The sequence below is a fragment of the Apostichopus japonicus genome, chromosome 3, assembly GCF_037975245.1.
Source record: "Apostichopus japonicus isolate 1M-3 chromosome 3, ASM3797524v1, whole genome shotgun sequence".
Taxonomy (NCBI): Eukaryota; Metazoa; Echinodermata; class Holothuroidea; order Aspidochirotida; family Stichopodidae; genus Apostichopus; species Apostichopus japonicus.
This window is the reverse complement of record NC_092563.1, coordinates 11,596,563-11,609,132: the sequence shown is the minus strand read 5'-3', so window position 1 is coordinate 11,609,132 and position 12,570 is coordinate 11,596,563. Positions and strand designations below refer to the sequence as shown.

Sequence of the window (12,570 nt, the reverse complement as noted above, 5' to 3'; positions counted from 1 at the left end):
TATGTCTCTATTGTCTTGTTTGTATTAAAGTGTATGCATAATAATAAACAAGAGGGGAGTCCAGTGAGTAGCACATCTCACCCCAAACACCCTTCATGAACAGTTGATTATGGGTTAAAACCAAGTTGAAAATTCACCATTCATTTATGAACTTGTTCATTCCTGAACTGAACAAAACGTCATTTGTCCATATACCAGCTTACATTCCTAATTTCACAATGTCAGAGTAATTCCTTTTATTCTGCAGATGCCCATGATCAGCACTAAAATTGTACATTTGACATTTGCAGACCTGTTTGGGGGGGGGGTCAGCTCTTTGTTACCCTGAACTTTTGAACTCAGTAACCATGGTAATCACACATATTGATAGGACTTGGCATACTCGTTATACATAATTATGAAGGATATCAGTCAATTTATTGTTTCCACCTTGGAGTTGTAACAAACAAGTGTAACAGGTCAAAGGTACAGGCCTCATACCATCGAATGAGTTGAAGAACATTTGTAGAAACTGCAGCAACAAGAGGCTGGGAATTTTAAAGGTAATGCAGATAAGTTCAGAAAAGACCTCACTGAAACTTAAGCCATCATTCGCCTCAGTTTCCTGTGTAAGCCACAATACCCAACACTAGCTTACCTTTATGCCCAAACATTGAACTGTCAATTAATTCTGTACGAAAAGTAGCATTAAACTGATTGTTAGGCAACTCCAAATCCCAATAAAATGTACTAGCAGAATCATTCAAGCATTACCTAGTATTTCAAAATAGATGCAAATCACCGCTAGATAACATTTGACCTGATTTTCTGCACAAACCAAGCTGCTCACTTCTAGCGGACCATTTTGCTGAAGCATGCTGAACAGTCACTGAATTTTTTCCATGAAGAATTTGCTGGTTTGTAAACAGAGACCCCGTTTGACCCCTGAAGGACCTTTACAAGAAATTTGTGAACATTTTACCCTTCCAAGGTTCACTGTCTCTGAGTTTCTTTGAAATCTAAAGGATAATGCAGTCATTTCCAAAAAGGGCCTTTAACCTAGCCCATATGACCTACTATTAGTGGATCACTATTCTCATGTATGAACAGCCACTGTAGGAGCATGTTTTAGGTTAGGAAACAATTACCTATATTGACCTCTAGATGCCCTTTGACCTCAAAATGCAGCTCTAATGACTCACAATCCAAAGTTCATTGTGTCCCCGTTTTATCCAAGTTATTCAAGAAGCTATGAGTAAAAGCAATTTTTTCCAAGTGTGGACAGAGTACACACTCCCTGATCATATACATACACAGCTAAGCTGGTATGAGCAAACTAGAGCACCGATGGTGCTGAACTTATAGGCATCAAGTGATCTAATTGTGATGTAAAGAAAACAACACACTACTGGCACTCAATATGCAACTCTCGCACTCTCTGGTGATATCTCAGCACCCCCCCCCCCCACCCCCATGCACACAATAATAGGTTTATTTGTGCTGAACATCAGCATTCATATGCCACACATGGAATATGTTTACATTTTGTTGAGAAATCCTGTTTATACAAGCCAGGCATCACACATACATAAACACACCATCATGACTGCAAAGTTTACAAGAAGAACCAACTTCAATCACTTATATACTCTATAGAGTGAACAATCAACCCCATCAGAGATTGTATGTGATGAATGTATTCAAATAAGAGCAATAAATTGTCATGACATCTTAAATATATTATATAAGATCATCAAATAGTGTCAACAACTGTACCTTTCATGGCTTTATGGGTCTATCCTCCATTATTATTTCATTTACTATTACAAACAAGCAAGGAGCTAACCATGTGCCTTGGGAGTTTACCATGAATTCTACTGCTTAAGTTTCAATAAATTCAAAATGTGTAATAAAATGAATTGCACAAAATAAAATTTCTTTAAAAACTTTAAATAGATAAAATTGTCCGAACAGAGGCTAACCAGATTTGAAAATGCTTAAATACATGGAATGGTTAACACCAGTTGCTTAGAGATGCTGCTAACATGTATGATGAAATGAAATAGGTTGTAAAGGTATGTCAAACAACAATGAGTGGTTACAAGTTCATGTGCATTATGTGTCAAACAGTCAAAGGTTTAAAAGTTATTCCATAGGATTCCTGATAGTGCTGCATGAGAGTTTACTTCACTTGATGGACACCATTATAAAACTGTTTCCTTGCCACTGATGTTTAACCATGTAGCCAACATTGCAAATGCATGAAATGACAAACAACAGACATGAGAGCCACTATCACTCCATCAAATCTAGTGTATTAAGTATGAATGTAAAAACAGTTTCAAATTAATACTGTTCGTGTAGGATATACAAATATATTTGCCATGGTTGATACTTAAAACTGCTCCCCTAACACTCTATGCCAACTAATAAAGTAAAAATAAAATGTATTCTTGTTGATGTTTAACCATGGGAGACAATCTGGCAACTATATAAGATGTCACCGGAATGAAATAAAACTAACAACGATCATCAAATCTAGCAGTGGGAATGGAAGTAGAAAATACTTTAAATATTTCAAAGATAGTGGACAAAGAATATAGTCAAGGTTAGAAGATAAACCCCTCTCCCTAGCTGCTAAAGAAACCAAAAGGCAAAGCATAGTGCCACTGATGTACAACCCAGTACTATATGTATGATAACAGTAATATACAGGTATGTTCTTAAAAATACTCTGTGATAAAGATAAAAATCCAACTTGATGTAATACATTTGCTACTTTTACTGTGTAGTTCTTAATACTTAATAGATTTTGGCATTTGACCCTGTGATCTCCTTTATATTCATCAAACTTTTCTCCTCCAAAAGTAAGTGATGAACAAAGTAAAACATGTTGCAGAATCATAAATAAGCAGCTAGGCCTACTGCAGTGTCTAAAACAATTAAAAATGAAATTTCTGCAAAAATACCTACAAAGATGTTGATGTGTTTACAAGTAAGGTGTCACACACAAATACGCGCACTCACCCCCCCCTTCATGACTACATAGGTTACGATTATCCTCAACACCAAAAATAAACCACCAGTCTTTTTGAATGCAAATATGTAATCATTTTTCAAAGTTGATATATTAGATATTTTGCCTCAGCTGAGATCATCTGACAAGTTTACCCTGTGGAGGTTGCTAAGACATAATATTAGTGTAAAAACCTTTAATTATCAATTCCATACCTGGCAGTTCCTGTATCATAATTCTCGTAAATGTAAGTGTCATTCCCCTGAAATACAAAGGAACCATCGTGAAGGAAGAAACATCTGCAGAAAATGCCAATCAGTAACAAACATAAAAGGAATACAAAATATAAAAACCTCTTTAATAAAATAAATCGAAAAGAGTCTTTGCTGGTGACAACTTCTTCTTCTATTGAGTGTTCACATATTGGAGGCTGGATGTTTTGTATTTCTAACCCTTCAGCCAATGGGGTATCTACTTGTGTTTCATTATTGGCCTCTGAAATGGTTGTATCTTTGGAGATATTCGGAGGGTTGTTGCCCTCAAGTAACTCCTGTTGAGCCAAATCTCCTGCAGTAGAATCTAGGCCAGTTTCTTGTTCTGTAGCAGCAGGTAATATCAAAGTTCCGAGCACCCCTGCATTTCTCAAAGCCTGAAAAGAATTGAATAGCTTTGTTCAGTGGTAGCTTTGTCCATTGACTGTATGCTCTTTATTAAATGCTTTACACTGACAACAGTAAACATGTGCATTGTAACCTTGATAGAACATAACAACAAAAAGGTTATAGTTGATATAAGACAGAGAAATTCACTTACTCTTCTAGCTTCCACTGGCCAATTTAAATTGCAGACAAAAAGTGCAAACATGAGGCTCTGTGTAAAGAGTGCAAAGGTTTGACCCAACCAGTAACCTGAATGAAAAATAATGAATAAGTGAATGTATCAATGCAATTATTAAAGGCGACCTAGGACATACACACTACAGTTATATGTACTTGGTATTAAATTGGAGGGTTACTGCTAACATGAGCAAGTCTAATGTAAAGAAAACCCATTAGGAAAAATGAGTGGGGGGGGGGGGGTGGAGGGATTTAACAGCAGTGAACAATTCATTGGTGTCACATAGGATGGGCTACCATGAGTGATTAATTTATTATATCTCACATGGGGTGGGGGTGATACCAGCAGTGAAATAATCTGTTTGGTATCAAATAGCAAAATGCTTAGCAAAAAGGGCAAATTGCTACACAAATGCAAATATGTATAGCAGTTTTGTTCAATGCCTCAATGCTGCTACCCAAGATCTGAACACTAGATAATGGACTGTGTTGATTATAAAGTGGATTAGGATAATCACAACATGTTACAGTGATCATTACATAAAAGATGACAGAATATTAGTGTTAATATATTCAAGAAACTTTGTGTGCTTTAAAATATACAATAGGTTACTTTAATGATGACAGCTGCCTGCCACTCCTAACATCTATGTTAAGACATTGCTTACGAAGGTCTGATAACTCAAAACATGTTACTTTCACCTCATACCAACAACAGAACACTACTAAATGATATACATCTCCATTTGCCTCTGACAAATTTGAAATGCATCACACATGTTATTTGAGACCATAATTCCTAACCAGTTTTGGGTTGCTCTTGTGGAGCCAACCTAATGGGATTTGTGCTAGCCTATGAGTAGTACACCCAATTAGATTGTCCACCCAGTAGTCGACTACAATTACTAGTCCACCCATTCAATATACTAGGGTGTATGCTGAAAATACAAATGTGGTTTAGCAAGAAATCCTGGACTGCAAGCCATGGTTGATGACACAATTCAAAATTAAGTGTTATGCCAACAGCCAACTTAACATACAGCCATTGTCTGTATATAATACTAGGATCTCATTGCTACATAATCATGCATATAAGTTAAATACCCACATAGCCAATGTATTGTAGTAGACTACTATATTGGCCCTGGCCAATGTATTGTAGTAGAATACTATATTGGCCGGGTCAATGTATTGTAGTAGACTACTATATTGGCCCTGGCCAATGTATTGTAGTAGAATACTATATTGGCCGGGTCAATGTATTGTAGTAGACTACTATATTGGCCGGGTCAATGTATTGTAGTAGAATACTATATTGGCCGGGTCAATGTATTATAGTAGACTACTATATTGGCCCTGGCCAATGTATTGTAGTAGAATACTATATTGGCCCTGGCCAATGTATTGTAGTAGACTACTATATTGGCCGGGTCAATGTATTGTAGTAGACTACTATATTGGCCCTGGCCAATGTATTGTAGTAGAATACTATATTGGCCGGGTCAATGTATTGTAGTAGACTACTATATTGGCCCTGGCCAATGTATTGTAGTAGACTACTATATTGGCCGGGTCAATGTATTGTAGTAGACTACTATATTGGCCGGGTCAATGTATTGTAGTAGACTACTATATTGGCCGGGTCAATGTATTATAGTAGACTACTATATTGGCAGGGTCAATGTATTGCAGTAGAATACTATACTGGCCCTGGCCAATGTATTGTAGTAGAATACTATATTGGCCGGGTCAATGTATTGTAGTAGACTACTGTATTGGCCGGGTCAATGTATTATAGTAGACTACTATATTGGCCGGGTCAATGTATTGTAGTAGACTACTATATTGGCCCTGGCCAATGTATTGTAGTAGACTACTATATTGGCCGGGTCAATGTATTGTAGTAGACTACTATATTGGCCGGGTCAATGTATTGTAGTAGACTACTATATTGGCCGGGTCAATGTATTATAGTAGACTACTATATTGGCCGGGTCAATGTATTGCAGTAGAATACTATACTGGCCCTGGCCAATGTATTGTAGTAGAATACTATATTGGCCCTGGTCAATGTATTGTAGTAGAATACTATATTGGCCGGGTCAATGTATTGTAGTAGACTACTATATTGGCCCTGGCCAATGTATTGTAGTAGACTACTATATTGGCCGGGTCAATGTATTGTAGTAGACTACTATATTGGCCGGGTCAATGTATTGTAGTAGACTACTATATTGGCCGGGTCAATGTATTATAGTAGACTACTATATTGGCCGGGTCAATGTATTGCAGTAGAATACTATATTGGCCCTGGCCAATGTATTGTAGTAGAATACTATATTGGCCGTGTCAATGTATTGTAGTAGACTACTGTATTGGCCCTGGTCAATGTATTGTAGTAGAATACTATATTGGCCCTGGTCAATGTATTGTAGTAGACTACTATATTGGCCGGGTCAATGTTTTGTAGTAGACTACTATATTGGCCGGGTCAATTTATTGTAGTAGACTACTATATTGGCCCTGGTCAATGTATTGTAGCAGACTACTATATTGGCCCTGGCCAATGTATTGTAGTAGAATAATATATTGGCCGGGTCAATGTATTGTAGTAGACTACTATATTGGCCAGGTCAATGTATTGTAGTAGAATACTATATTGGCCGGGTCAATGTATTGTAGTAGACTACTATATTGGCCCTGGCCAATGTATTGTAGTAGACTACTATATTGGCCGGGTCAATGTATTGTAGTAGACTACTATATTGGCCGGGTCAATGTATTGTAGTAGACTACTATATTGGCCGGGTCAATGTATTATAGTAGACTACTATATTGGCAGGGTCAATGTATTGCAGTAGAATACTATACTGGCCCTGGCCAATGTATTGTAGTAGAATACTATATTGGCCGGGTCAATGTATTGTAGTAGACTACTGTATTGGCCGGGTCAATGTATTATAGTAGACTACTATATTGGCCGGGTCAATGTATTGTAGTAGACTACTATATTGGCCCTGGCCAATGTATTGTAGTAGACTACTATATTGGCCGGGTCAATGTATTGTAGTAGACTACTATATTGGCCGGGTCAATGTATTGTAGTAGACTACTATATTGGCCGGGTCAATGTATTATAGTAGACTACTATATTGGCCAGGTCAATGTATTGCAGTAGAATACTATACTGGCCCTGGCCAATGTATTGTAGTAGAATACTATATTGGCCCTGGTCAATGTATTGTAGTAGAATACTATATTGGCCGGGTCAATGTATTGTAGTAGACTACTATATTGGCCCTGGCCAATGTATTGTAGTAGACTACTATATTGGCCGGGTCAATGTATTGTAGTAGACTACTATATTGGCCGGGTCAATGTATTGTAGTAGACTACTATATTGGCCGGGTCAATGTATTATAGTAGACTACTATATTGGCCGGGTCAATGTATTGCAGTAGAATACTATATTGGCCCTGGCCAATGTATTGTAGTAGAATACTATATTGGCCGTGTCAATGTATTGTAGTAGACTACTGTATTGGCCCTGGTCAATGTATTGTAGTAGAATACTATATTGGCCCTGGTCAATGTATCGTAGTAGACTACTATATTGGCCGGGTCAATGTATTGTAGTAGACTACTATATTGGCCGGGTCAATTTATTGTAGTAGACTACTATATTGGCCCTGGTCAATGTATTGTAGCAGACTACTATATTGGCCCTGGCCAATGTATTGTAGTAGAATAATATATTGGCCGGGTCAATGTATTGTAGTAGACTACTATATTGGCCAGGTCATTGTATTGTAGTAGAATACTATATTGGCCGGGTCAATGTATTGTAGTACACTACTGTATTGGCCCCTATCCCCTTCATTTTGTCCTCCTTGGTGAGACTCTGGACTTCCTGCTGGTATTATCATTCATCTCTAGTTCACGACCCAAGGTTAGTCACCCATTTAGGCCAAGATGCATATATACCAAAATGATAAAATTGTCAAAGCCCCCAAACCCATATAAGATACCATTCTCTGACAGATTAATTACATTCACCTGCCATTGGTCACATGCTCTTTTATTAAATTAATTGTTCTTACCTGGGGAAATGTTTGTGATTACCAAATAGCTCAAAAATGAACATTTAGAGCCTATACATTAACATGAAATGTCAAAGGTCATGAGGACAAGGCTGCTTTATTGGATCATGGTGGAGATATAATGATCTATGTGCCTCCAGAGTGATGACACATAGGGGTCATATATGTATGCAAATTGAGATGCTATCTTCAGCTTCATGGATTCCCCTTCTTGCTTGCACTGATTCAATATGCACTAACCATAGGTTGGGCCTTAAAATTCAACTTGCAATTATTCATACAGTGTTGATAACAGTTGTACTCAGTGCTTGCACTCAATGTAACATACCCGAGTATCAAAGTAATCATACTGGTAATTCAGTTCTCTTACCCAGCAGTAAATAAAATATTTATAGATTGTACAATAATGGAGAATGCATTAAATAGCGATGAATGTTGTTAGTAGCATGAAGGCAATATTACCATTAGTCTAACAACCCTGTGTACACATCAAGAAGTGGCTTGTCATGACTTTGTCAATCCTACATCAGAACATTTTTGAAAATATTGAGATATTTTGAATTTAGTGAGTAATAACAAGGTTGCAGCACTCTTACTTTCAGGCTGCTGTTAAATATCATTTGCTTACAATGACAATCAGGGAGCAGAATAACAATGAGGTTCTTTTGTACATTCAAATCAAAAGTACCTAAGAAGTATTGGGATTGAAAGTAACTGCTATACCTGGGAGTACTTGGTACTAGTATTACGCTACTGGACTACAACACTGCTGATAGTGTCATTGTCAACAATCATTTTCACTTACCAGTTATTTGGAATTTGGTAAAGAACAGTAACGACACAGACAATGGAACTCCTATAATGTAGAATCCAACCAAATTGATAACTGCCCCTAGAACTTGATGACCAGTACCTCGGACAATGCCACTGAAACAGGACTAAAATATGAAAGAAATTATGTTACTAATAAACATATATAATATATATCTATATATATATATATATATATATATATATATATATATATATATATATAGAAGTGTAAAATGTTCCAAGTAGAACACGATAGAGTGCTCAATTCCACGTTATGAAGAAGAGCGTAATGTAAATTTTGATTTTTGCAACCAAACCTTCAGTCAGAGGTTTGGTTGCAAAACGAGCAGACTTATAAACCCAGCAAAAAGTGAAATGGGCAAAGTAAGCAAAGTCATTCTGGATAAAATCAACCAGGAAATCAGAAACACAATAGAGGTTAACCAGTGGAGAAGCACATCCACCGTCATCGAATGGTTCAAATCCTTGAAGGATAAACACCACCGAACCTTCATGATCTTCGACATAGTCGATTTCTATCCATCAATCACAGAAAAGCTCCTAACCGACACCCTCAATTGGGCAAAAACCTATGTTAACATTTCTGCCATCGACCACACAGTTATACTGCACGCCAGAAAGTCCATTCTCTTTAATGACGCCAACCCGTGGACCAAGAAGGACAGCAAAAACTTGTTCGACGTGACTATGGGCAGCCACGATGGCGTGGAAGTGTGTGAACTAGTTGGCCTTTTCATCTTACACAATCTGAAACAGCACCTCAGTCCAGCTGACGTGGGCTTGTACCGTGATGACGGCCTGGCCGCACTTAGGACCCGCTCGGGCCGATTAGCCGACAAGAAACGAAAAGAGGTCACTCAACTTTTCAACAAGTTTGGCCTAAAGGTCACCATTGAAACCAACCTGCAGGCAGTGAACTACTTAGACATTACAATGAACCTTGCCAACGGATCGTTCACCCCCTACAGGAAACCAGGCGACAACCCCCTCTTCGTCCATTCACACTCGGATCACCTACCAGGCATTATAAAGAACATCCCCCCAGCCGTAAATAAGAGATTAAGCAGCCTATCATGCAAAGAAAGCATATTCAATGAAGCGTCACCAGCATACAAAGAGGCACTCAACTCAAGTGGCTACGACTGCGACCTCAAATTCGAACCAGAAACCCGGCCTGCCTCAAAAAAAAGGAACAAAAGAACCAGAAAAATCACATGGTTTAACCCCCCATTTAGCAAAACTGTAAAGACAAACATTGGAAAAACTTTTTTGAAGTTAGTGGCCAAGCACTTTCCCCCAGAACACAGGCTCCATCAAATATTCAACGAAAATACTCTCAAATTAAGCTACAGCTGCATGAGAAACGCAAAGGCTATTATCAACAGCCACAATAAAAAAGTTCTATCAAAGGCCGTTGAAAATTCACCCAAGCATGGATGCAACTGCAGAATGCGAGAGACCTGCCCCCTCGGAGGAGAGTGCTTGACCCCCTCCATAGTATACAAAGCTGAAGTGACTGCTGGGGATTCTAAGTCTATTTATATTGGTATTTGCGGAGGGCAGTTCAAAACAAGGTTTAATAACCACAAAAAGTCGTTCAACTTGAAGAAATATCACAGAGAAACTGAGCTTTCAAAACATGTTTGGTCTCTAAAAGAAAGTAATAGAGCCTTCCAAATCTCCTGGTCCATTGTCAGGAGATCAAACACATTGATCAACAGCTCAGGTTCTTGTAATTTATGCCAGGCCGAGAAACTAGCAATAATAGATCATTCTAGCCCTAATCTCTTGAACAAAAGATCAGAAATCCTCGCAAGCTGCAGACACCAACCAAAACACCCCCAAAATAAAGTCAAAACTAAGATGAAAGAGAGATAGCTTTTTAGTACACCTCCTGACGATTGCTAGTAAGCATGAAACTCTGAGTAGAGGTTTGGTTGCAAAAATCAAAATTTATATATATATATAGCTAGTATAAAAAGTTCAGTAATAGCAGTAAAGTGCTCAATACACACAGCATAGGTTTATACAATGACGATAGGTACGCCACTTTAACATCTTATTCAGGCAGTGATGCTGACCTTGCCAGGAAGAAGCTCGTCAAACTTTTCAAGGATCTTGGTCTGAAAATTACGGTCCAGACAAATCTAAACCACCCTCCACCAATCACAAACGGCTTGCCACAAGCCATTGGCAGAAGAATCTCAACCCTCTCATCACACCATGATATTTATAAAGAAGCAGCACCCATCTACAACACAGCCCTCCAAAAAGCTGGATACAAAAAGGAAATTGAAAAACACACCAAGGGCAGCAACCATACCCAGAAAAAGAACAGAGCCAGAAAATAATATGGTACACTCCACCATGTAGCAGAAGCATTACATTATATTCCCCTTGAAGATAACACTTTGTATCACAGGTTATCCATTATTCTCACTATGTCCTGTGCCTTTTATAAGATGGTGGTAAAGAATGTCTCTACCAAGCCGCTCTCTTGTCTCAAATGGAAAACCTCCTTTCAATTTAATGAGAATCGATGGAGAATGGTATTTTAAGTCCTTTGCAGTCATTAATAAGATTAAATTTGTTCAGTATCGTTTTATTCATAGGACTCGGCGCACAAATTGTTTGCTTCATCAAATGAATATTAAACATAATTCCATGTGCAACTTTTGTGAGGATGACGAAGAAACTATCCATCATTCATTTTGGGGTTGTAATACAGGCGAGTCATTTACTTTAGATGTCGAACAATCTGTGCTTGATCAACAATTTATTTTGTCAAAGCAGGATATTTATTTCGGGTACAAATTGTGCCTAAGGCACCCCTACAACTTTCTGATTTTTCACCTAAAATATTATATATTTGAGAAAAAAGTTGAAGAAGAAATTCTCAACTTAAACAAATTTTTATTTAGATTTAAATTTATGCTTTAAGTAGAAGAATATTTACTTAAGTCTAAATTTCATGCACCCATTTCCTATACCACATAAAGCACTTAAAACATGCAATTTCTTATTTTTGTAAAGATCTCATCAAATGTATATATCATTTTTATATCATGTTATTCAGCGTCTGAATCGATCCTGTGTAAAGTCAGTTATCTGTATGAGCTATGAATAAATTATCTTATGATAAAATGAAAAATGTGAACACAATCCAAAATATTTCCTACATGTGTCAGTATACTGCTGTAATTATAGAACAAATGTTTGCTTACATTGGAAAGGTTTAGAATGTTAGCATTAGCCAAATATAACTACCATGATTGGGCTTGGGTGAATTTGGACTCACTATTGGGGGCCCATTTATAATGCTGCATCACTCCATTCTATGCCAAATTCTCTTTACAGGCCCAGACAACAGACAAAACAGTTCAACTTTGACAGTTAACTGTTTAATTCTGTTATCGTAAACTGGTCAACCAGTTTTTTTTCTTCTGAGTTGACCAGCTATTACAAACCAATGTGTCTTCCCTCCCTCTGAATTCATTTCTGTGGATGCCCATAACATATACAGTATAACAATAATAACTAATTAAGATGATAAACACCTAACATTGAAAGCAGCAGAACATTTAACCAGCTCCATCCCAGGTAGACAAAGTTTCTTCAACATCATTTCACTTGCAAGCTTGGCAAATTACACACCATTGACAAAAACACTGAGTAATAACCTTATAAATTGTTAATTACCTGACTTAGTTGTTGCATGTGTGGATTTAAATAAGAAACCAGAGACCCAATAGGCTTAATGATTTCCAGTTATACTTTTAGAACAAGTAAAATGGTTCTTTTATGA

The 12,570-nt window shown here is 37.5% G+C and overlaps 1 protein-coding gene across 3 annotated transcripts in view; it reads right to left on the bottom strand.

Moving 5' to 3' along the window:
- Window positions 1-4: 4 nt before the first annotated feature.
- Window positions 5-12,570, bottom strand: part of LOC139963364 (multidrug and toxin extrusion protein 1-like) — a 34,432-nt gene continuing 21,866 nt past the window's right edge. For 2 of the 3 annotated variants that reach the window (XM_071964057.1, XM_071964048.1), the window contains 3 exons: window positions 8,737-8,869; window positions 3,809-3,903; window positions 5-3,644 (listed from right to left, as the gene is read on the bottom strand). In XM_071964057.1, coding sequence (XP_071820158.1) covers window positions 3,192-3,644; window positions 3,809-3,903; window positions 8,737-8,869 — 681 coding nt within the window. In that variant the 3' untranslated portion in view covers window positions 5-3,191. The remainder of the gene's footprint in view (window positions 3,645-3,808; window positions 3,904-8,736; window positions 8,870-12,570) is intronic. The other variant, XM_071964064.1, reaches the window with a different exon arrangement.